The 25,936-nt window shown below is 41.1% G+C and overlaps 1 protein-coding gene across 1 annotated transcript in view; it reads right to left on the reverse strand.

The window, feature by feature from the left end:
• The window catches only part of LOC134538627 (von Willebrand factor C and EGF domain-containing protein), a 43,308-nt gene extending 19,430 nt beyond the window's left edge, over nucleotides 1-23,878 (reverse strand). Inside the window, exon 1 of the mRNA XM_063380062.1 lies at nucleotides 23,798-23,878. Coding sequence (XP_063236132.1) covers nucleotides 23,798-23,861 — 64 coding nt within the window. The 5' untranslated portion in view covers nucleotides 23,862-23,878. The remainder of the gene's footprint in view (nucleotides 1-23,797) is intronic.
• Nucleotides 23,879-25,936: the final 2,058 nt, after the last annotated feature.

Genomic DNA, 25,936 nt, shown 5'->3' on the forward strand with positions numbered 1-25,936 from the left:
AAACAAGCAAAAGCACAACTTGAAGTTCCTGAGTCGTTCCTCGAGCTGATGGCGCGAGGAAGCGGAAGTGCTAAATGGCCTGGAAGATCGGGCTCGCAGGAAGCTGCGCAGCTTGACTGCGGATACCTGAGCAGTTGCCGACACTCGCACTGCCCGAGTTCTTGTCAATGAGGCGACCTCCTCACAGCTGTGTTGCGTGGGAATACATGTATATTGATACGAGGAAGAGTCTGTCCATCCGCCCTTCCGTAGCGCAGAGACAGTGAGGTCTACAGCCCTGGCATCTGGTGTGTGGACCCCACAGTTCGCATCTGAAGAGATGTTTTTTTTCTTTCAAAATTCGTCTCAAAAATTTTTTTATCATTTATTTTTGACGTTATATCACTTTAGGCGCGTTATGGAAAACATTATGAGAGTGAATGTTTACGATGTGCGCGCAGCATTCAACAAAAATTTACAAGATGAAAAAGGGCTACATAAAAATAAAAATTATATATATGCTTTTAAATCATATACTTTAGTGATTAATATTTAAAACTAATCCATATGTCTGAAAAACTTTTATTTATTGTGAATATTAGAGATATGTTTCCTTATGTATAACTATGTCAGGTCGCCTGTAAGCTTCCATTGTCGCTGGCAGGGAGTGTCTGTGGAAGGTTTAGTAGTCTACATGGGAGTGTTCGTGTGGGTATGTTCCATCTATGTATAATTTATTTGTTTTATAAATTATTACATGATTGTTTAATAAATAAATAAAATTATAAATAGAATAAATATTCAGCATACTCATTGATTAAAAATTAATGAATATGCCTAATATTTATTCTATTTTAATAATTTTATTTATTAAATAATAATGTAATAATTCATAATACAAATAAATTTTACATACGGGAACATAACCTCAAAAAAATCCCATGAAAACAATCCAGAAGCCAAGCTACTGCATTCAAAATTCGATTCGGTTTTGTTTTTCTGTTCGTCCGTGGCGCGGCAGTGGCGTGCGAACAAGAAGGGGCGTGTGTGTTGAGTGCGGAGTGCGGGGCAAGTGTCGTAGTCTCTACTTCACCATCCATTTATGTAAATCATGCAAAGCTTATCGCGCCGGTCGATAAATAAACCACGCTTCGTCGCTTTTGTTCGAAGCTGCGCGCGCGCAACATCTCGTAAGTCCCGCCAGCAACAAGGCCGGTGTCCGAGGTTATTCTTTTTCTTTTTCAATGACGCGGGGAACATTCAATTGTTTCTCACAAATCCACAACGTTCGGTTATTGTGCGGATGAAATCGTTAATGCGCGGGACAATCGGAGGTTGTTACGCCCCTCGCACACGCACCAGCGATGCTCGCTTGTTCGCCGGCGAGATTGCTAATCGCTTTGTTTAGTCACGTCCGCCACCAGCGCAGATATTGTGCCGGTTTTTTTTTTTTTTTTTTTTTTTTTAACATTTGTCAATCCCGATATTATTTTGGTAGGACATATCAAACTTTTTATTTTTATTTTTTACTTCTCCCTCGAAGCTGCGAAACTACATGGTTCGCAGACATCGCTGCATTCTGTCTCATTAGCTGCTGTGTGTGAAATTTACTCTCACACATTAATTAAATAAACACGTAAGAGTATTGTACTTTATTCATTAGCCAAACATGAAGTGTAAGTTCAAAATGAGAATCCAAACACAAAATTAATTTAATATACTTATCCGTGTGCTATCAATTCTAATTCAATTATTAATTATTATACTGAAATATAACTTAGTAAAGAAATAAAATTATTCTTATAATTCAGTGATAATTTACATGTATTAAAGTTTGAAATCGGAGTAACATTTGAGTTTTTTCGGTTCTTATAATAATCGAAAATAAATGTTTGGGAAGCAGTGACGTTAACTATAATTATTATCAAAAAACATTTTTACTTAAATTTTTAAAGTATAATTTGAAGTTGATTGTTATAAAAAAACTAGCATATATTTTTTTTGCGTTAAAGAAAAACAAATACGTATCAGACGGAGTGCACCACTTTGTTTGCTCAATCTGCAGGTGTTTGAAGAAGTGAACGAGAACTGAGAGCGGAGTGCGCTCGGAGAATGAAGTAAACGTCACGGACGAGGATCGAGGGAAGATATCGATTGTTCTCGCTCTCGGGAGACACGTCAGAGGCGGGCGAGCTCGCAATACAGGGTGCCCGCAAAACTCATGCGGCAGTTCTTTCTCCGTCGGGGAAGCAAGTTCCGAAATGAATTTTTTTTTCTCCGGGAACTGGATATGCCTATTTTTTCAATTTTTTTACATAATATTTTTTTTAGATAACTTTAAAAATTTTAATTGTAAAAGTTTGATAGATTAACCTCTGAAAGTGAAAGAAATATTAATATTATTAAATTTTACTCTTTGAAATTTGGGTATTGAATAATGCGTAATTCACGATTCATTACACCTGCTTTTAAGCCTGTAACGTTTTGAATACCTAATTCGGGTCACTGTTAACACGATTGCCACGTGAAATAGCATTACAATGTAAACCTGAGTATTTGATGCCAACGGAAGCGTCAAACACCAATGAACAGAGCATCTGCAGAGGGACTGAGTAGGTAGTGGCATAAGTGCGTGGTGTCTGGAACACAGTCGCGTACACAAGCGAGGGCGACCCCGCCCTTGGCTAATGAAACCCGGCCTTGGGCTCCGACAGACATTGCATTGTCCCGCGCTTTCCCCTGTTTCACTGACAATAATTCTTATTAGTATTTTTAAATTAATTTTTTGAATAATTTTAAAATTTTTACCATTAAAATCGGATAATAATTACTGATTTTCAAGATGGTGGCCGTAACGAAAAAAGAAATTTTAGAGAGTGGGGCATGCTTCATCAATCATTTTGAATGTGCCATAATGTCAATTTGACTCGAGGAGAGACGATACAAAGTTGTTAAGTGTTGTGCTAGGAGCCCGTGTGGCGGCTCCGGGACCCCTGAGAGGCTAGGCCACCTGGCCAGGCACGGCAGTCGGGCGGGCGGTCTGCCCCCAGGCGCTGTCTCGCGCGAGTCGTCGTGAATAAACCACCCCGCCGCGCGCCATGCAACCAGCCCGGGGCGGTGGTCTAACAAGGCCGGCAGGACTGCAGTCGGCCCCCAGGGGGTAGGGACCCTCTCACAACCCGCCCTGCAGAGACCTTATAGGGTTGCTTCTAGTCCCTCGTGCTTTCGCTCATGGTTTTAAAGAGATTAGTAATACAACCACATTTAATCGTTTATCATAAGGTTTTTTGACGTGACAACGTCTAATAAACGATGAACGCCGGCTGCACGCACGAAAAAGTGTCCCGTAACGCACATTGTCCCGATACGCTGTGTCCCGTTACGCTCATTGTACGCTTGCGCCGCATCTATCTCTCTTCCACTCGATTGGAACAACCATCGATAATTCAATAAAAATTATTCAATTTTATTCATAAAAGTATGCAATCATTTCATCAATGTTTTGTTATGACGGTGTCACGTTAAACTATCGTCCGTTAACCGACTTTACAGACAACCAATTTTTTTTAACTACTGGCAAATTTTTATGTCAGTCCTAGCACATACAGGAAGTTGGTGCCGCATCTCCCCTGGTGCGGCCTCTGGTTGACTCGTGCTCGCCGGCGACGTCCGCTTTGTTTCGACTGTTTATCACTCGTCGCAGGGCTTGTATCTCCGTCTCCTGGCGTCTCCGAGGCCATGTTGTGCTTGTGGCACCTCGTCGCTCGCTCTGACGTCACTGGGCGTTTCCTAGCGCCGCTCGGTCTGGTGCCGTCAGGCTGCGATACCAAGCTGTCCGCTGACGGCCACTATGCTCTGGCGTTTCGTTAACCATCTTAACGTCTCACGTCTAACGGCTACCCGCTGCCCGCTCAGGGGCGCATGCGATCCGAATGGCAACAGCGCGGGCCGGTCGCCGGGGGAGGGGGGGCGGCGCGCGCGCTGTCATTGGCGCGTCGCGGTCCGCGCGGTGTTGCCAGCTCATCGACCCGCCGGCGAGACCTGCGCCATCAGACACTCGGCGATGTGCGCGGGATGGAGCACTCCCGTGGTTTATAACTGTGTTTCGGCGTCTCCAGCTTCCAATATTCATCTATGAGATATTCAACTGTTTCGTTGATGAACTACGAATATAAGACCATTCACTGTTTGATCATTTTAGTTTGTTCTTTTTTTTTTTTGCCACACTACTAACAGCAATAACATCGCCTGCTAATACGAATCAAGAAAAAATTCTCAACAATAGTCTTAGAACAAAGACTTTTATCAAAACTAGTAGCCTATATATAAACTATATATGCGATCGAGATTATAATTAATAAAGTTAAAAATTAATTCATTTTGATGAAGGTAGTTCAAAATTTCTTAATTGCCAACCAATGTTCAATCATTTACTTTCTTACCAAAATTTAATTATTTACCATTATAAAAGCAAATGTGAGACACAAATGAAAATCTTGAGTTTCTTCAATTAGCAGTTATCCTCTCTGTTTATATTTGCGCAGGGAGAATAATTTCCAAACAAATTAAATCTGTCTGGCTCCTTCATCAATAAAATGCTAATTAGTTGATTCATATTTGTGTGATTAAGGAAATTCGGGGAAAAAAAGTCTCAAATTAATTATTAACGGTAGCAAAAAATAAGTGCTTCGCAGTTCTTTGTTAAATTTATACAAAGCCATGCTTATGTTTACCCACTAGTGAATTTTACATTAACAACTCATTTACTACTAACCACTGGGTGTTACATGTTTTAAAAAATGTTATTCTCAAACAATTGAGATGTGCTACTAAGACATTTAATGTAAAATATAAAGTGTCTAATTTAATATTTCGCTGACTATTATCACATTTCCTAAAGTAATATAAACACTTAAATTGGTCACACAAATTACAAATAAACTTCATGCACAGTAAAATATTTAGAAACGAGTGTGTGCTTGTATATAAAGATTGATTTTGCTGAATATTTACGCTTGTAACTAGAATTGATAGGACAGAAGATACTCATTTACAAAATAACCTGGTGCTATAAACATCACAGGCCAATCGACTGTGAAATTTTTCCAGCGCACAGGTATAACATAATACTAACCTCACCATGGTAAAAAAAAAATCAATACAACTTGGCTGAGGAATTTTTTTTTTGCAGGAGATCAAAATCTGCGACGGAGAAAACCGAACCAGTGTTCAACATGTTCAGGTATTGTTTTAATGTTTACATTTTAACGATTCCGAGAAAGAAACGAATGTAATATTATGTTTTCCATAAGAGAATGTTTCTACAATTTATTGTAAATGAAGCAAAATAACGCGATTCTTTACCAATACTTGTGAAAGTGAAGCCAAACAGAAGAAGATAATTTAATATACGCTAAAAAACATTATCGTATATTTTACGTCCTCTACAATGCCACTATTTTAATTATTATTATGTTTATGTATTTTTTGTTTCAAATATTTATTAATTTATTTTTATATGGCGGCAAAAAAAAATAGTTTAACGTGACGTCATAATTGAATTTTTTTTAATGGAATTATCACTATTTTGTATGGATACAAAGAAGGAGTGAAATGAAATCTACAATTTAATTTGCACTCATTAATTCAAATATGTTTATTACTTTAACAAAGAGATTATTTTAACTATAACTTTTATACATGTTTGCTATTTAACTTCTTCCAATCTGTGTTATTCTGTTAAGGATAGGACGATGATAGGAAAAGTAGGAAACGAATGGGAGTGTTTCAAGTTTAATGTGCCTCGAAAAAGTCAAATCGATGGTTGTTCCAATCGAGTGGAAGAGAGATCGATGCGGCGCAAGCGTACAATGAGCGTAACGGGACACAGCGTAACGGGACAATGTGCGTAACGGGACACTTTTTCATGCGTGCATCCGGCGTTCATCGATTTATTAGACGTTGTCACGTCAAAAAGCTATCTGAACATCGCTGAACAATTGACAAAAATTTAACCCTTTAAAGAAAACTTTGACTTAGAGACGAGAATAATTTCGTTTTTTTGGGGGAGGGGGGACGAGTATGGTGAAATTTCAGTTCAGCCTGAGACCATTATGTCCCGATATTCTACACTTGAGATCGCTTTGTATTTTTATTCAGTCAGGTAACTTGTCGCTATCTTTCACAACCCCCACTGGCTTGGCTATTAGTTCAAGGAACTCTCCATTACATGCGACCTATAAGCTGCACAGAAAATATTCTTTTTTTTGCACTTTTACAAAAGATTCCTTTGGAAACCAGTTGCCAAGAAATAGTTCTGTAATAATTCAAGAAGGATATTTTATTTTCCACAACACATGGCTATGGTCATTTTTGCAAATATGAAATACGTTTTTCGAGTAATACTGCGTATCCCTTACGAAAATTGGCGCATAATTTCATATTTGATTGCATGTTCCATTCAACATATTAAAAAAAAAACATGGTAAAGATAACCGAATATTCTTAAATGTGAATGAATTTTGTTTATCGTGCTTATTGTGTGCGCAGTTAATACTGTAAAACTATTCAGAGATCGGTTTACAATTAACTTAAACTATTGGAGGTATTGAAACAACACAAATCATAAATTCCTGGGTAAGAACCCGAACTCGGTTATTACTGCGTTCACTTTTTTGTAGTGATACAGCTGTTTTCATGTAAATGTACACATTTACAAACATCTGCAATTTTAACATGAATTTTAGGTGCCATTTACAAAATAAACTTACAGTGTATAAACTTTTAAGCTAATAATATATGGTTTGTTTCACTGTTTTTAATTTTTAAGCTATGTAATACCGTGATTTATCTACTGTTAAAATCTTTTTAATTTATTAATTGCTGGGTTATGCAAAAACAGGAATGAGACGAAGTATCGTTAAGTTATGTGTGCACCAAAACAAATTTATTCGGAGAGCTCTTGAGTTTTAACAAATACTTAAACCAACAATGACTAATTCAACTCATTGGATGCTTTTAGCCTGTAGCAGGCGGGTATCGTTCGTGTACAAGAGGGAAGGCATAACATAGACTTGAGTATCATTTGCCTCGAGAGCTAGTATCTAGCTGCTAGCTACTGTGCAATATAGGAACAGCTGTTACTTCACTATTCATGAATTTTACATGGTCAAGTGTAAAACAGTAACCAACATTTATTGTTGAAGTTTTGAATAATAACACCCTTTCCAATGACTGAAATCACGAAATATGTGAAGTTATGTTTTTGTTACACTTCCCTCTATACTTCCACATAATAGTAATATTTTCTTCAGCTAGTGCAATTACAAGCAATGACACCTCGGAATACGTATTTTATAAAGTTCAGTCAAAAATAAATAAACGTTTTCCAGATAATTTAGTTACTCTGCTCGGTAAGAGTTAAATTTTATGTTTTACACGGGAACGCTATAAAAACCTTCTACATCTCGTATCAAAATTCTCTTTCATTACATTGGTATTATAATCCATTCACAGTTATCGGAATACGGAAAAATCTTGGAAACAAAGAACGGAAATAATGAATAGAATAAAGGCTGAAAAGGGAGGCAGGGGATTTTCTAAATCTCCTTTGAGCAGGGAGAGAGGATTAGCCTTCGTCGCTTTTACAGGACTGGATATTATTGCATTATTCACTTTTCTGAATGGAAACCTGTCACATTGCTGAAGAACAGCGCAGCCTTTGGAAAATGTGTTACTAGTTCTTAATCAGTAATCTGCATAGTAAAAACTAGTCGAACACTCGTAGATTATTTTTTGTGCTTGATATGAAATTGCGACAAGTGTTTGTGTACCAGACAGTGAAAAAATGTGTAAAAATGGTTGGTATCACCTTCAGTTTAAAACTTTCGAGAGCTATTTAGTGGTCTTATAATTAAATACGTTTAATAAACCGACAGCTAACGTGTGAAAGATTAATTTCCTTTTGTTTAAAGTGAAACTTTTTTTCTGAGGTCGCTACAATTTTCGAGCGTTGTCGAAAATTCCGATAACACGAGGGTAATAGTTGCGTACGTGGTGGGGGAACCGGTAGAGGAGGAGATGGCATGGGATAGGTTTAAATTACGCTGCATACTCGCACACTCACATACTTGCATATTTTCATACTTGCATCCTTGCGCAATAGCATAATTTAGCGCTGGCATGCTTGCATATTTGTTTTTATCTGCGACCGCAGCAGAAGTGAATTGTTTCCTCTGCTTAACAATACAATTAGTAGAGACCCGAAAAATTAGCGGGTTCATTTCGTGTTATGCTAAAATTCAAATAATTATACCTTAGTGCTGCTTCTGTCATTGGTTCACTGATAATCTGGAGGACTGAGGGCCAATTAGAGACCCTCACTCATAGAAGTGTCGAATCACAGGCCACCCAATCGAGACGACTCACAAGTCATAATAATATTTGAAAATTAAAAAGTATGCAATTTTTCATCAATGTTTTCTTATGACGTTATAACGTAAATTTATCGTCCGTAAACCGACTTTACAAACAACCCTAGTCTTTTTAATCGACTTTTTAACCGCGATACTACCACACAGCTGGTCGGAAGTCTTCTCGCGAGCAAAGCTTGGCTCTAGGGCCGCAACATGTATTTTCTCAGTATCTACATGGAATTTTAAGTCGATTAAAAAGACGGGGGTTGTTTGGAGAGTCGGTTTACGGACTCAAATATTATTTACAGTTTTTGCAAATTTAATTTAAATAATTTGTTCAAATATAATGACGAACAATTAGTTAAAAAGCCCGCCTTAACCTGTTTGATAATATAGAAGATTTTCTCGCACGGTGGTTTGGCCGGTTCTTGCACGCTTGGCTCGGGCGGAACGTGGCAATGAGTCATGCTTTTTTCGTGCGTGCAGCCGGCGTTCATCGATTTATAAGACGTTACACTGAGAGAAAGGTTTGTTTGCCTCAACCAAATATTTGTTTATATATGGCGACATAAATATATCTTGTTAATTCAAGCAAATATTTTATAGTAGGAACAATTCTGTTGACCCGACAAAATGATTTTGTCAACTCAAATGTATATTTGGTTAGGTGTAACAATTTATTTTTGTTACTTACTGAGTTGGGTTAAGCTAACAAAATATTTTGTTCCACCAAGTAAATATTTGTTTTGCCAGATACAAACAAATATTAATGTTTGATTCAAACAAACTTTTTTCTCTGTGTATCACGTCAAAAAGGAGATAAAATAAAAATATTTTATTCACAAATGAAACATAAAGTTACTTGGGGGAACACGTTAATGTAATCAAATAAGCAGGTGGCGAGTGTGTTGTGGAAGGGGCGAGTGCAGAGCCGTGACGTCATGTGGCCAGAGCCGCGGTCTCCCGGCCCTGAGCGGTGGTGCATGGTGGTGCATGGTGGTGCATGGTGGTGCATGGTGGTGCATGGTGGAGCATGGTGGTGCATGATGGTGCATGTCTGGCGCCCAGGAGCCAGGCTGGCGGAGCGCGGGTGTAGCGTGTTACCACTGCGCCAGCTCGCCCGAGCTCTGACTGTCTGGTGGCTCCAAGAAAACACATTCACTCACCCAAACAAAATAAGAAAAACCACGACAGTGACTGTCATACACTATTTTCCTTCAACAACTATTTACATCTTCATCTTTGTTGTCGTATATTTTCTGCGTTGTCCAGGTTTTGTTGTCTGTCTGCATCTACTGTTATTCTTGAAACTGCCTCGTCGTTGTTAGCTCACTATTTGTTGTAATTTTTTTTCATGACTAAATTCCTTCCACGGACTGCTTGTGCTGTCTGATATTTAAAGTTTGAATATGTTCGTCTGTGCTTTCGTCGATGTTTTGGCCATAACAACTGTTTGGGTTCATAGTTGGGTTTGTCTTTCTCTACCGCCAGCCCACCCAATCACAGCCGTCCAGTGCGGAAGCAAACGCGTCATGAATGGCCCAGCCGAACAGGGCGATGCCGCCAGTCACCAGGACACAATCGCTCGCTCGGGCAGAACTTCTTGCAGTCTAATATAAGTTCAGACATTTGTTTGCAAACAGAAAATGAATATAGCATGCATGTGCTAGGCTGGATGCGATAGCACGAGAGTAACTGCGGTGTTGTCTCGAAGCACAGCCACATGCAGCGTGGCGGGAAGGGGGTGGGGCAGGTGCGGTCAGGCCAGCGCCGCCACCAATCACAGGCTGCGGTCGAGGGCCGCGCCGCCTCCCTGCCGCCCCCAGCCCGCCCCCAGGCCGCCCCCGGCTGTGGCTCGCCTGCCACAGCCAGCCCACGACTCTCTGTCTCTCTCTCGTCCACACACCTCTGCCTCTGTCACAACAAAGTGAGAGCACCGAGGAAATAACATGACTGGCAGCAAGAGGTAACGACAATTATGTCCGAATAAAAGTGGATTTATAATACAAGCAAGAACTTGGAGAAGAATCTAACTGGAGTAAGAAAATAAGTGGGTAAAATGATGCTGAAGGAAGTTAAGATAAGTAGAGGATGTTATTGCAACGAAATAAGAAAACCGAAGCAAGAAGATAGAAGATATAACAGGAAATCGCTCCGAGAACAGGATGGTAAAAAAATATGGAAATGAAAGTTGAAGAATTTTTGCACGATAGCTAAACAAAGATCCAGGACAAAGAAAGACGAAAAAAAATAAATATTGAGAAGAAATAAAGTAATGTATGATAAAACTATTCGAGCCAAAGGATCGAGTTAATAATAAAGAACTGAAACATAGGATGCGCCCAACTCAGCCACCTGAATGAAAACCAAGAAATTTAAAAATAAATGCTGCTCAAGAATTACAGAAATGAAGATAAAGAAATGGCAATCTAAGAACTCGTGGTATATACCTTTAAACTAGTATCAGATCTAGGAGGTGACAATTCAAGAATTGTCGACCAGATGATAATAATTAGTCTGAGCTGAGACCGCCTGACCTCTCGCTCCAGTCAGCAGGGAGTACACAGCACAGCAGCCAACCACAGCGGCCCTCGACGGCCTCGGGACCAATAGCAGAGCTCTCAGCTGCTGGCAGTGACGAGTGAAGGCCGCCAGCACATTCACGGCTCGTGGGCAACTGATCTTCAATAATCTTCAGTGGATGCTACGAGCTGCAGTGTTAATCATCATGTGTCTTCCTAGCTTTGCACACGAACTCAACAGAATGAGAATGGAAGCGAACTTATATTTTAAAACAGTATTTATGATCAAATGCCTCACTGAGTGTCGCAGAGAAACCACAAGACCCACAAGAACCAGCCAAAATCATGCGATGTCAAATGTGAGAATGGATGGACAGCACAGAGAATTCTGTGGAACGAATAAGTCGGAGGAAAAAATCACGTACAGACTAACACAGTGTGTTGTTACATAGTTCTGGCTAATACCTTCAACGGAATACTCGGTACTGTATATATATTTAACATTTGATATCGACTGATTTCGGCCTCTTTTCTGTATGTTTGTATATTCAATTCTCTTTGTCCATTCTTCAGTTTTTTTTCTGTGACAGTGCCGTTTGTGCAAAATATTGTTTATAACCAATAATTCAAAGAACATATCATATTTGCTCTTCGAAGTGCGTGAAAGTAAATATTAACCATCCCACGGCCTTAAAACCAATACCTGCAAGTATGTAACGATATAATAATGTCCTAGGTAAGATTATTTAAATACTTTTATTGGCTGGGAAGGCGTGACGTCACAAATCTCCTGTGCCTTCAGATGCTGCTGCGGCCCCTGGCAGAGCGACCCTCCCGCCACGCGATCCGGCATTGAGGGGTTATCGCACTCACAGGGGCAAGGTGCAAGGTAAGCCGTAGCACCTACTCGTCACATCACAGCGCGGTATCTTCTTTCTAGTCCTACGAGCCACCTGACATGTACCGTCCGACAACTATGACATAATAATAACCCACAAAAAAACAAATTATATTAGTATATCGATAAACGCAGACCTAGTTGTATAAACGTAGCCGAACTATAGCGACGAGTGAGATGTCAGTGTGCCGAGTGCACTACCACACTCGCTAGCTCTGAGCGGTCCGGACCCAGGTCTCCGAGAACTTGTAAGAAAGTGAGACTGAAGCATTCTTATCGCCGGGAAGCCCTGATCGACAAGCACGGGCACAAACACACGTAAACCATGACGCCAACGTTAGCTACTGGCTATCGCTGCCTGCAAGCGGGATTCGCGTAAAACTTAGAAAAGTCATAACTTAGAACTCTCAACAAAAAAAAATTCCGCAAGTTGTAACGATCGTAACTTAGAAACCAGGGGTGCCCACAAGGGGGGTAACGACGCAGACTGCGTCATTAAAATTTCAGGGGGGGGGGGGTTAAAAGACGAGAAAAATGTATATATTATTTACATAGTTATAGCTTCTAATGTGAAAATACATTTCTTGTGCTTTGATAATTGAAAGGGATCTTTTAAATCAAATTGGCAACCCCGCACTTTCCTCAACAAAAGCAGTTTGGCATCTGTCGGTTCAGGATGGAAATATTACCTGATATGACCAAAATTATTATTAGAAAATCAGTTTTAATTAATGCAATATGTGATAAAATATAATACTAAAAAAGTATAATATTATAAAATAATTGAGTAAATCATTGAGAAAATGGCATAAAAAAATTTCGGGGGGGTGGGGCGCATCATTATGTTAGGGGGGGGGGGTGAGTCATAGTGTTTGGGGGGGGGGGAGAAACACACATAAAATTATAACTATCACAACTTAGAACAGGCTCACAGTAAGGAAGAACGTATATGTTGTGTTTCTAGTTTGCCACAGGAGGCAGAGCAGCGGCGAGGCGAACACAGAGCAGGGGTCACGTGACGGGCGCACACGACGCTAGCGCCACACGCGGCGGCCGCGGGAAGCTGCCCGGGGGAGGAACTAAAAGAACAGAATGTGCGAGGGTGGAGGGTGGAGGGAGGGGGTGATACGGCGGAGATTAAACCCGCGGAGGACTGCCGCAGGAGCATTGTCCCAGCGGGCCGCGCTGTTGCCAGCTCTCGCCCGCGCACTGTGCGGCGAGCACACCTGGATTACCGCGGGCTGCCGGGCCCGGCAGGCGGGGTCGTCATGGATGGATCCGGGCTGGCACCGTCGCTGCGGCCAGCCTGCAGCTCGAGGGGGGGGGGTGGTAACGGCAACGCCCGCCACGTCTCCCGCTCGTCACAACACCTGCTGTCTCACCCCGCCTGGACCACCCCCCCCCCCTCCCCCTGCAGCCACACTGTCCAGTACCTGAGGCGCGCTGAACAGATCCTTTATGCGTCCCGGAGGTTAACTGGCAGTGAAAGATTGTATTGTACCGAGGCTCCACTGTTAATAATCTTCATTACATGATAGTACCTGTCTAATTTAATAGTTTGGAATTTTTTGCTAAAATTGTGTTGTTTTTTTTTTCGTTGGGTTTATCCCACAGTATTCAAAATCAAATCAAACTTATTGGAACAGTTATTTTATGAATCATGTTATAAAAGGAGCAATGTGTTAAACTCCTGGTCACAGCGAAAGTAGTGAGGTTCACGCCTGCCAGCCAGTCGGACAGCGAGCCCCCCCCCCCCCCCACCCCTGTGTCACCACACAGTCGCTCCTCTCGAGGTCTGACACGTGACCTCTTACAAGGGGGGGGGGGGGAACACCCGCTCAGAGGCTGGTCCTGAGTGGCTCCCTGCGTGAGACGCACAATGGCATTGTTTCATAACATTAGCTCAAACCCTATTGCAGATAAAAAAAAAACCGTAAATGTTTTCCGTGTGAGAAAATTACATAATTTTTAAGACTATTTAAGGTAAGTAAAATAAATGTTATCTTTTAAAAATCATTCGCAGTTTCCGTAATGAATTATGGGTGTACACAAACAAAAATATATACTAATAAAAAAACAAAACATTATTTTTTGGCCCGAAAATGGAATATTATTCAATCTTATGAAATGAAATAATCTTTCTTCCACTCTCACTGACAACTTATTCTGTTTATATTTTCTCTTGTGCTGCTTCTATATCCGAGCTGCAAAGTTGCGTCTGAGTTAAAATATTTTCGTTCTACGACAGAAATATTTAGTGCCTTTTGAATAAATAACGACTAAAAAAAAAATTATCAAGCTCTTGCCATTGAAATTTACAATATTTTTTAAACGCGGCGGTGTAAGTAAGAATTAAAAAAATTCAAAATTAAACCTCAAAGGACGAAGTAACATGCTAATTTTGCATTGAAATGCAGTAAATGTTTCATATGAGTTATAATTTGTCATGTACTTCATAACGGCAAAGTTTAACGTCACCGAACCACTCGTTGAATGAAATAAGTATGTCGAAACGCAACCTCGCTGAGACCACACTGTCCTGGCATGTTGCGGCTACATGCTGCCGGGATACAGCAGCTGAGCGTGATGCCAGTACCCTACTATTAGTACCGCCGTCACGCGCTGAGCGATCATCGACCGACTCTCACTGGAGCCAGCATCCACAGGAGAAAGAGCCAGTTGAAATGATCGATCGGCCGTGTGCGATAGGGTCGTTACACGCTTCCAATATCGACGACCATAATCAACGTCGCGATGTGTTCCCGAGCAGACCAGTGTGTGTGCCACGCACCTCACAGCTGCAGAGATTCATCACAGCGCAAGATGACTGGGTCGTTACTCTGGCGGCGCGTCCAGATATCAATCCACCCGATAGCGGGGAACAATGCCATTAATGCCCCGTCTGCATTCCACCCGACGAGATACAATTACGTGAGCAGCGCAGATAGCGACGCGGATTGCGAAATGACGGAACGAGAGTGTTGTTCATGAACCAGAATAACATGTTTGATCGATTAAAAACTGAAGTCATTTGCTGTCTGTCCGAAACTTTAAAAAGTTGTGATTATTAACGTAGCCCATTCATTGTTGCCTCGCACTGAAGCCCTCTCATGCAAGGACAAGTACGCTACGACTGCTCTCCCCATGTCCAGACTTCACAACTAGGCGCGGGCCTTCAAGGAGAGAGTCACTAGCCACATTATTTAAAATATTTTAAAATTATTTCTTGTAATTTTTGATACCAAGACGCTCCTCCGGATGCATCTCAAATATGCGTAGGAATTATTATGTTTTAGGAGTAACTGGCTATCTCCGCATGTTTCAATTACACATGTTCAACCCTTAAATGTGATAGCTTTAAATTAATTACTTTTGTTTGGCCTTAAAAGACTGCATAGAGTTAAGAATTAGAATATATATTGTTACGAGTGGTAAAATCAGGTTCCTTAAAGGATAGCTCAATTAATTAAATATGGTTATATTTATCACTAATATTTACACTATTAATTAAATTAAAACTCTTAAAAACGTCTGTTCACAATTTAGGCCAAATCACCCCTTCGTCCAGTTCACAGTTATCTGTCCCCACTGGAGCTCAGATCGACAGTGGCTCTGCCTACCGCGCACCTCTGTCACGAGACACTGTCTCACGATACACTCTCACCCGCGCCACGACACAGTCCCCGATACACGAAGCATGTCGCTTTGTCGTCCGGTCATCGCTCGCCTTCTTCACTTCACTCTCCACTCCGCCGGCTCGGAGGCGGGCGTCGCCGCTTTTATTACCCCTCAAACCCCCATTCTGGAATGTCGCGTCATCGGGGTCGACTTCACATCCGAAGCTCCCAGAACGATGGCGTCCCATTCACGCCCCTCCGCGCCGCGGCCTCCGGGAGTCTGCCAAACCCTCCAGATGGACGGCTCAGGGTGGGAGGAGGTAGCCAGGCGCTAGTCCCCCCGGGGAATGTGCCGCACCCCCCCCCCCGAGGGGTCCATGGTTCAGCTGACAGCTAGCAGACGTACTGGCGTGCCTCACGACCCCGCCCCGCCTCGTAACCATATTTAAGGGATAAAATTATTAGTAATCATAGCCATAGTTAGAAACCCGTAAAATTCGCGGGTTCATTTCGTGTTATGCCAAAATTCAAATAATTATACCTTAGTGCTGCTTCTGTCGTTGGTTCACTGTAAATCTGGAGCACTGAGGGCCAATTAGAGACCCTCACTCATAGAAGTGTCGGATCACAGGCAACCCAGTCGAGACGACTCACAAGTCAGCAGCCAATGAACAGTTGGCATTTGCCCGAGTGTGTATAGGATATTGGAGTCTATCCTGGAGGTCATTGAACCCGCGAATTTTTCGGGTCTCTACCCATAGTACATAATAGTCACGTATTCCATTAATGTGAAGTCAGATTTTAACTTTGTAAGTTTACTCGTTATGTAAATATTTACACATTTCAGCAAGATGTACTGTGATGAGAACTAAAAGCCTGTTAATGAAATTAAACTCGATATCACACGCTGTGTTGATATTTTCAGTTTCCAGACGTGACCATTAGTTAAGAACTTTTACTATAAATTTAACACCAAATACTTCTCTTGTATTTTTTTGTTCAGTTGCAACTATTTTCAACCAGATATTTACTACGTGTAATGTAATGGGTGATGAGGCGGAACACACCCCTCATGACTTGTGTTTTGTCTAAAAAAATATATATATCTCTTATATTTTCACTTCAAGGTCTACTAGTTTTGGCAAACTGTATTTTTGGTAATTCACTCTCTTTGCTTATAATTATTGGACTGTGCTTATTTGTTTTTCTAAAATATTGTCATTTTTGTATTTTTTTTTTTAATAGAGTAGGAGTGCCACCAACGCAGGAACGGCGTACCGGAAGTGTACGAGAAGTGTGTGCGTGTGTGTGTGCCACCCTGTGCTCGGACTCATACCAGAATTACGGTGTTTTTTTTTTTCGGGATGCGCGAGTGGCGCGCTCTGCGCATGCGCGTTGCCCGAGTGGGGAGCTGATGGTCGGAGCCGCGGTGACGCCCGGTGGTGTGCACGCGGCGGGGAGTGGGGCGCTCGACGCCCTCGTGAGCCGGAGAGACTGCACTGGCCAGAGCGACGAGCACCGCCTGGACTCTGGCTGCAAATTCTCAACTGCCAAAACTAATATCCGCCCAGTATTTTGGCCTCAAAGGTGACGGAAAAATTTCCTGAATTTAATAATTGTTGCATGAAAGAAGTGTCCTTCCAGTTTGCTAGTGCCGAGGCATAGAACTAACTTTGTTTGATGCGGCACTTTTTTTTGGGAAACTATCTTAGAATTATACTGCCAGTTTTTTCACAGCCCCGCAACTATTTCATTTTAGTTTTGTAACTGGTGTTAAAGCATGACGTCTTTTACGTTTCCGCGCGCCTCCAACAAAGAGACAGTTGTCATGGCAAGCAGTGCTGGTACGTGCGGTACACTGATATCCCCCTCCACTTTCCTCGTCGGGGGGTGCTCCATCTGTGTATTTCCCATGCCTGTACGTCTCCAGTGCCCACAGCGCAGAAAGACAAGGGTCGCTGTTGCAACATCTCCGCGGCGGATAACTTGGCAACAGCGCGGGTCCGGTGTCGCAGCTCCTGATGCGCGCTGGAGCGCTCTCCCGGAAACCGCGCGAACTTGCCAAGAGCGCCCAGGGTGGAGGAGTGGGGGGCAAACACTGGCGCGGGCTGCGTTGCCAAGTTTCGACCCACGGCCGCCGACTGATGAGACAAGTACTTCTTCCAGCACAGCCTCTCGCGCGGAGAGCTGTAGTTGTTCACCGCGTGACTTAGACTTCCATAACTCAGAAACACAATATCAAAAATCACATAACTTAGAAAACATGAACCAAGAACTATAGAATCACATGACTTGACACATTCACACCCTAGAAATACACAACGTAGAATAATCACAAGTCAGAAGCACGTAACGTGGAACATGCATTACTTAGAATATACTGTGCTGAGTGTTTCTAAGTCGCGACAGCACCTCGTGTTTACTGCAGCAGTATGATCAAGAGGCGAGGGTCACTAGCAAGTTGTCCGCTGAGCTCTTGGGGGCTCCACTGGCTTCAGACCTTCGAGTAACCACGGGAGTAACTCTTCCTTTACTTTCCTGTTGTCTTCGGTTCCTTCTTCCAGGGAGGAGTTCCGTGGTCCGCACCCCTCGCTTCAGGATTTCAAATAAGAAAACTAGCATAGACATAATATTAAATAACAGCTACTTAGCTACGTAAGGCTTCAGAGAGATTATTTTAGAAGGATAATTGTAATCCTTAGTAGGCTACGACAACATAACCCCCCTCCCTCTCCCAACAATAACAGTCTCATACACAGAAGTGGCAGGAATTGTCATTCCGAGTAGTTGTAGTCAGCATACTAACTTGACATCTGTGATTCATTATATGTTTTACGATTTTTTTTGGAGGAAACCGTCCAAAAATTGATTTAAGAACCAATTAAATAAAAGGATATGTTGAGTTTTCTTTACTCAAGCAAAATAATTACTTAACTTTCTATGTGTAAACGTTGGAGTTATAGAAGTCTATTATTCCCTAAGATTTTAGTGTGACATTCAATTCTAAAATTAAAAAAATATATATATGGTTTATTTAGACCCCCCTCCTTCACAAAATCCATGTTACGGCACTGTTCCTTCTCTGCTTGTTGCCGTGTGTTCCTCTCTGTGCGCGGTCCCTCGCGGCGCCGTAGGTTGTCTCCTGGCACGGACGTCAGTAATACCAAACCGAAAAAAAGATAAAATTAAGTAGCACCCTTTTAAACACACGTTTAAACCTCTTCGTGAGATTGGCAACAATGTTCTCCACCTCAGCTGCTGAAGGGGATTGCTCTCGCTTCCGTATATCAACTATGATAAATCTATTTTCAAAAATGGGCGCGTGTACTTATGTACGCGCGTTAGAAGTTATACTTACTTACTTGGCGTAATAAAAAAACAAAATTTAATTTTGCATGTAAATAATTAATAGAAATAAAATAATAAATGGCCTATAGTGATATTATAAATAAGTATGGCAAAACAAAAATTTAAAAACTCTATTTAGTGTTCAGTAATAATAATACATGTTTATAAAATTATTTTTTTAATTTAGTGAAATAATCGAGATAATATTTAATGAAAATCAATACATATGCTGAATGCTTATTCTAACTTATTAATTTTAATTCTTTATTAAATAATAATGTATTTATGTATAATGCAAATAAATTATACATATTGAAACATAACCTCTTTTATATAACTACACTTAAAAATACACTTGGATAAGTTTATAAACACAACTTCTATAACTAATATTCACAACAAATAAATGTTTTAATTATATGGACCAGTATCAAATATCAATTACCAAAGCATAATTTTTAAAAGCACATAAAGTATTTATTTGTATGAAGCTTTTTTTTTTGCACGCTGCACGTGCATCGTAAAAATTCATTCTCATCATATATTTTTTTCATAGCGCGCCCAAATAAGTATAACTTCAGTAAAAAAATTTTCTCTAGCAAGTTACTCCTGCCGCTAGACTGGAAAGTTTTCTGAGCACTTTAGTAATAAAGCAGTAGCAAAATAAATGAAATGAGTACTTACATCGAAGGTAATTTATAGTAGATACGGTTTAATTTTATCGATGAATATGTTGCGGTTTCAAAGTAGGTGTCTCATTAGTGCGAACCCCCAGGAATGCCTTGAGATGTTCCACTCTGACGTCTCGTTAAGGAGTTGCTGAACATGAACTTGCAAAGCGACCCTGAGCCGTGCTTTAAAGAACTTTATCTGCCTCCGGATCTCTTTCGAGCAGGAAACCCCCTTCCACGGGAAGAAACTTGAATCTCATATTTTATCATCGTGATAACTAAGGAAAGGCGAGAGAAGGGTTGGGTTGTCATATTTGCAGGTGTTTCCCCCCTTAATTAAGGGTCTGTGCTGTCGGCGAACAAGCGAGACTCATCTTGTGAAAAGCGCAGGTGCCTTATTTCCTGGTGTCTGTCGAAAGTGAAATTTAGCTCCTACACATCAGAAAAGGGTAATTGAATAAAATGATCAGGGTGAAGTAGAGTTGATAGAAAACCGAGTCTATTTAACGTGAAAATCTAGTGTGGCTAATATTTTCACATATATTTCATAACAATTAACATAATCTATAATGAGAACAAAAGAAACATATTCCGACACTCAAATGTTTTGAATGTTATATGACCATTATTCTTTCAGTATATATGGCAACAACGTACCTGGTGTCTGTTATCATAATAAGTGGGTGTTCATGCGACTAATGTGATTCAAAAGAATGTTTTCTCCCTTGGCTGGAAGTGTCACTCTGGTACTAGAAGCTTTGCAGGACTATTGTAATAATTGTGAAATTAATTGAAGTCGTAACATAAACTCTAGTTTGTTTTTTAGTATTTTTATCGCAGGTTTTTTTACAAAGAAAAATTTATTTAACAATAAAATTATTTGGAATAAATTAGTAACAGCATTGAATATGCATAGTACTTAAGGGTATTTGTATTTAATGGTAAATGTTGAGATGTTTTTCCACTTCATTTCAAGCCAGAACGTTTTATCTTTCTCTGTATGAAGCAAAGACAAGTGAATTTTTAAAACCTTTACTTAACGTATTTATATTGTAATGTTTGTAACAGTTTATATTTGATATATTAAAAATATAACAATATTGTTGTAATTGTCGGAGGCAGTGGTGAAGGTCAGAGAGCTGCAGGTCGGGAGACAGAGCTAGACACGAGAGACAGGCTTGGAGGCTGCAGAGACGGACCGGACCTGTGGACCATCTGGAGCGCCTGCAGCTAGGCCGCCCGCGGTGCGTGTCGCGCGGGATGCATCTCCGAAGGGGTTCCTTGCGTTGCGAGTGTCACAAGTTAGCGGGGAGTAAACGACAGCTCTTTAATTAGCCCCAAGCATTGACTTTTACTATGAAACTTTGTCACGTCATTTATTTAATATTTCCGGAGGGGATATTCGGAAGCTAAAAATAACACCTTCCATAAATTTCCAAAATTAAACAATAAATACAGCTGTGGTTGGACTTATTTTTACAAAAATATATATATATATATACATATATATACATATATATATATATATATATACATATATATACATATATATACATATATATATACTGAATAGTTACTTTTTATGCAAGTAACAAATTGCGTTTGTTTTCTAGCAAAATTCAACAAATTTCGTATAAGTAACGTAATCATTACACCGAAGTGGGCCTAACTTTTTTTTTTTTTTTTTTGCTGTTGAAACCAATCGAGCGAATTACTTGCAGCTTATAGCTCATATGGCACAAAGTTCTCTACAGTTTAGCATTCAATTCTACCCTCCACGCACGTTTGTTGTGAAAATTAAATCATGATTTTATAGAATACTAGCTAATGTCCGGCGTCGCAATGCCTCAATCAATTTTTTTTTGTAATTCGTTTTGTAGTACGTACACATATACAAAGCATCTCTCTATTCCGCTCTCTCTAATTCTCTATCTCTCTGTGTATATATCTATTTATATCTATCTATCTACATATATACATCTACTTCTCTCTATCTTTATTTGTGTCTTCCCATTTCTCTATATACACCTCTCTCGATATCTATATATCCCTCTATATCTCAATGTATGTCACTCTATAGCAATGCAAATATTAAAATTTATTTTTTTACCTTTCTGTCTTTTTACGTGACGCAGGTGTGACATAGACATATAAAACACGCGCGTATTCGAATACAACGTTGTGTCAAAAATTTCGGAACAATCGGTAAAAAAAAAAAAACTTTCAGAGATGTAAGATTTTGAACGAACGAACATTTCCATTAGTATTAATGAGGCACAGCGAGCATAGTTGTTGCACGGCCGGACCGCACGTGCCGGACATGACATGCATGGGGGCGGGGCCGGCGGTGCGTGCACTTGATTGGCTCTCCCGGGAGCCCTGGGAGGGGGGCAGACGCCCGGGCGCCGGCTGGGGGAGCCGTCGACATGCGAGCAGCCCTTGTTCCTCGTCAGGACCTCCCAGGACCTCCCAGGACCTCTGAGGCCTGGAGGTGACGGCTTCAAGCTACCGTGGACATGGTGTCGGAGTCCTTTACGTGCGTTCCTTGAATGATTCACGCGATGGGGAATTTAGATTTAATACAGTTTCTTGGTAAAACGTCATTGCTGTTGTGCGCTGTTTGCCATGGTAAAAATTCATAAATGTAAATACAAAAAACCACGGACAGAGAAAAGCCTAAATCGGCTGATGATGAACAGATACGCCCAAATAAGAAGCTAAACAGGTATTACGGACAACACCACAACGTCGTCAGCACAGACGAACACATTCAAACTTAAGTATCAGACAGCACGAGAATTCCGTTGAAAGAATTTAGACATTTAACAAAAAATAACAGCGCAGACGAACACAGTGGCCTAAGAACGACGAGACAGTTTCAACGATAACAGTAGGTGCAGACAGACAACAAAACCTGGACAACGCAACAAGTATACGAATAGATGTTGCGGACAACGACCACACCGAAGAACACAGTAGGTTCCTATTATATATTTACTAAGATTATTTCATTATTATTTACTGAGACTTACAGTTTCCAAAATTAGTACATTTTGTAAAATTTTTATTAAAGTCAGTTTAAACGGTTACATAACGCCATTTAAACCCATTTAATACCTTGGAGTTTATCTTCAAAATACCTGCGCACCGTTAGGTATTCTAGGATGGCAGCACAACACTGAACTAACTTATTAATGTCGTAAGATTATTCTTAACATGTTTACAAACTTTCCTATAGGAAAATGTATAGCTAGAAATAAGTTTGTTTGTTGTATCGGAAGGATACGAGAATGTGCGCCACCTCAACAAGTTGCCGCGCACGTAAAGGTGAAAAGGCCCTTTAAGTGCATGGCAGAGTCGCTCTTACCACTCTTGTGCCCCGAGTGTGCCACATCTGCTCGGGCTGGCATCTGGCTCGCAGCAAGGTATCTCTGAACCAGACGTGGACAGGGACGAGTTACGAGAGTGTCGCGTGAACACAGTTCATGGACGTGACGCGCACACGATAGATAATGCTGCGAAACAATGGAAATTCTCTTAGAATTTTCTCACGCCCCAATATGTAAGATAAAAGGAAAGTAATATGTTTAATTTAATTTAGTGAAGGTTCATCATACAGCCAGGCAATAGTCTAAAAAACAACTATGATACTTAAATTTTGTTGCTGGCCGTTTTTTTTCATGATCATTTCGGTTAAATTTGCGATTTTTCTTAATGTTTTCACAAATCTTTGTGTTTACAGCCGTCAAAATTTTTTTCCCTAGATGATTTAAAAAAAAATGGATCAAGTTTCACATGCTGCAAGCACATTTGTGCTGGTTAATGTCGTTAAAATATTTTTTTTGACGTTAAGCGTAGTCTTAAGCAATTCTAATACGTTTCTGTCGGACAGTGGCGTAGCCAGGATTTGTGTATGGGGGGTGTTAAGAAGCATGCCCCCCCCCCCCCGTATTAAAGCGGGGGTCCGGGGGTCCTCCCCCGGGAAAACTTGGATTTTAAGGTGTAAAATAGTGCTATTTTAGCAGTTTTCGGTACTTAAATTTAAATATTGTAATGGTAAAAATTTTATTAATTTTTAATATGAAATTTGTATGAGTGATGAATAAGAAATTTAAATTAAGATTTGGTGCTAAGGGGGGGGGGGTTGAACCCCTAACTCCCCCCTTGGCTACGCCCCTGCTGTCGGATGATTCGCCGTTAATAAAAGGTATTGAGCGTGCTTCAAAATGTGCACGTACGTGTAGTTAACTGTGCACTCGGGACAGGTGTTGCAAGCAGGGGTTCCTGGAGCTGTGTTAGCCGAGGCAGTGGCTGATGCAGTGTGTGACCGCCAGGGGCGTGTACTCACCGCAGAGCGCGCGCGCCAGCCACAGCAGCGCTAAGACCGCGGCGCTGAAGCACGAGGGCGCCATGGAGCGGGCAGCTGAGGGCAGCTGAGGGCAGCGCGCCGGTCGGCCGACTGCCGCCGTGCGCGCCGCTGCTGCGCCTCGCGGCCCTTCGGCGGCCCTCGGCAGTCCTCGGGTGCGCTCGGCGGCCCTCGGGCGCGCTCGGCCACCCTCGTGGCTGGCGCGGCCACCCTCCTCTTTCTCTCTGGGTCAGGCGTGGCTTTAAGGGCCCCCGCCTGGTCAGGGGTGTGTCTGTCCTAGCGAGCGTTATCGACTGTGCCACGTAGTTTTAAGTAATATATATAACCCATAATAGATTTATTTATATACGCTATAAGATAATCTGTCCTAGTAAGCCGGGACTAGCTGATGCTGCTAGCGCAGTGTCGCCTCTGGACTGGCACGCTGTCTTCTCGTCTTACACAGGGCTACTGTGAGATCTGAGCGGTAATCATAACATTACGTGGCGGAGAAATGATGATAAAGGATTACTTAAAGGCCCTTGAGTGCTTTCAAGAATCTCTACCACATGTTTCACACCTAAAAATTATTCTAAAACACGCATTAAAGCCTTTCTCACTCTCCTGAAAATATTTTTCAAAAAAAAAAATTAAGAATTTAAAATTACTCATCCGCCCTCAGATTTTGTTTAAATGATTTTCGTAAACTGATACCGCCCGGATTTCTCCAACAATTTTCAAATCACGTGTTTTTTCTCTGAAACTCTGCACAGATAACCCGGGTAGGCGGGAGGCTAAAGAGCTATACCGGGTTTATAAACTGTGCAAGTAAGTAACGACGCAGAATGCAATCATGCAAAGAATATGGTCATTAATTTGGAAGACATCACCAAACCTGAAACTTGTAATTGTAAAACACAGTGAGGGACAAAGAGAATAAACTATAGTACCTGTAATATTCCAAGTTAGGTGATTATAATTTTTACCTCTGTGAAACACTTTGAGCTGATGCAGCGCCTGCCGCGCCGCGCTATGCAATGCAACGAGCAGTGCCGTGTTGCGGGTTGTCTACACTCCCTTTTTGAGCGGGCAACGCTCTTGTCACGTCTCCAGGCGGAGCTGTCTTCCTCGCCCTGTGTCACCGTCGAGTGCGGGGATTGGCTGTGGCGGCCGCATGACGTCATCGGAACTGTGCCCTGTTGCCAAACTTACCAAGGGGAGGAGCAGAAGGAAGCTTGTCCCTCGCCGATTACGTCACTCAAACTTTTTATCTTTGTCTACGCTTTCAAAAATATTTTCTACCCGAGATTTTAATGAGACCAATTATGTTGTTATTTTGTTAAGTTGTTTCAATTCATTATTTGCATTTAAATGGTACATTGACCCGAAGTCAAATTTTACTAACTACAAAGACAATGTTACAGTAACTGCGAAATTCATTGTAACTTAAAGATGTGTTATTTTGGTGACGTGTTTTTTGACAAGGTCATGAGATGTTAAATCACATTTCATAAAAAAATGGAGAAGGGATGAGCAATGTATTGCGATAAGATACCGTCCAGTATTTTCTTAAAGGTATTATAGAAAACCAAGGAAAGCAGAGACCAGTGTGTGTATTGCATGTCCATTACGTGTATTGTGTGTCCATTACGCGTTCAGTGTATTATTGCGTGTATTGTGTGTTTTTTGTTGAATGTGTGTCGTTTCGTTAAATGTGTGCAGTCAAGACTGAAGTCAGGTCAAGATTGGTCCTCAGAGGCTTATTGAAGAATTGATGATGGGGAATTCAAGCCTCAATGGGGAATGTTCAAGGCTTTGGCATTTTTTGAGTTTTAAAACGGGAAAATGTCCCTCAAAACGGGAAATTTTCCGTCGAAATAGGGAAAATTTTATTTTTCTTATTTTTTGAGATTCTTTTGCGAAGTTTTTCCCCTAAAAACTTAACTTTGTCGAATTTTGGAATAAATTGAACTTTTTGGGCAAATGTTGAAGGTCATTCAAGATGGCCGCCGTGACGTCATAATCAAGATGGCGGATATCGGCTCCTCCGGCTCCAGTGTAACCCAGGCGCCGGACATACATACATTTATGAACTACTGATAACTTCTTTGGTAATTTTGTTTATTAATATGGTCTTTAGTT

Source organism: Bacillus rossius, chromosome 13, assembly GCF_032445375.1.
Source record: "Bacillus rossius redtenbacheri isolate Brsri chromosome 13, Brsri_v3, whole genome shotgun sequence".
Taxonomy (NCBI): Eukaryota; Metazoa; Arthropoda; class Insecta; order Phasmatodea; family Bacillidae; genus Bacillus; species Bacillus rossius.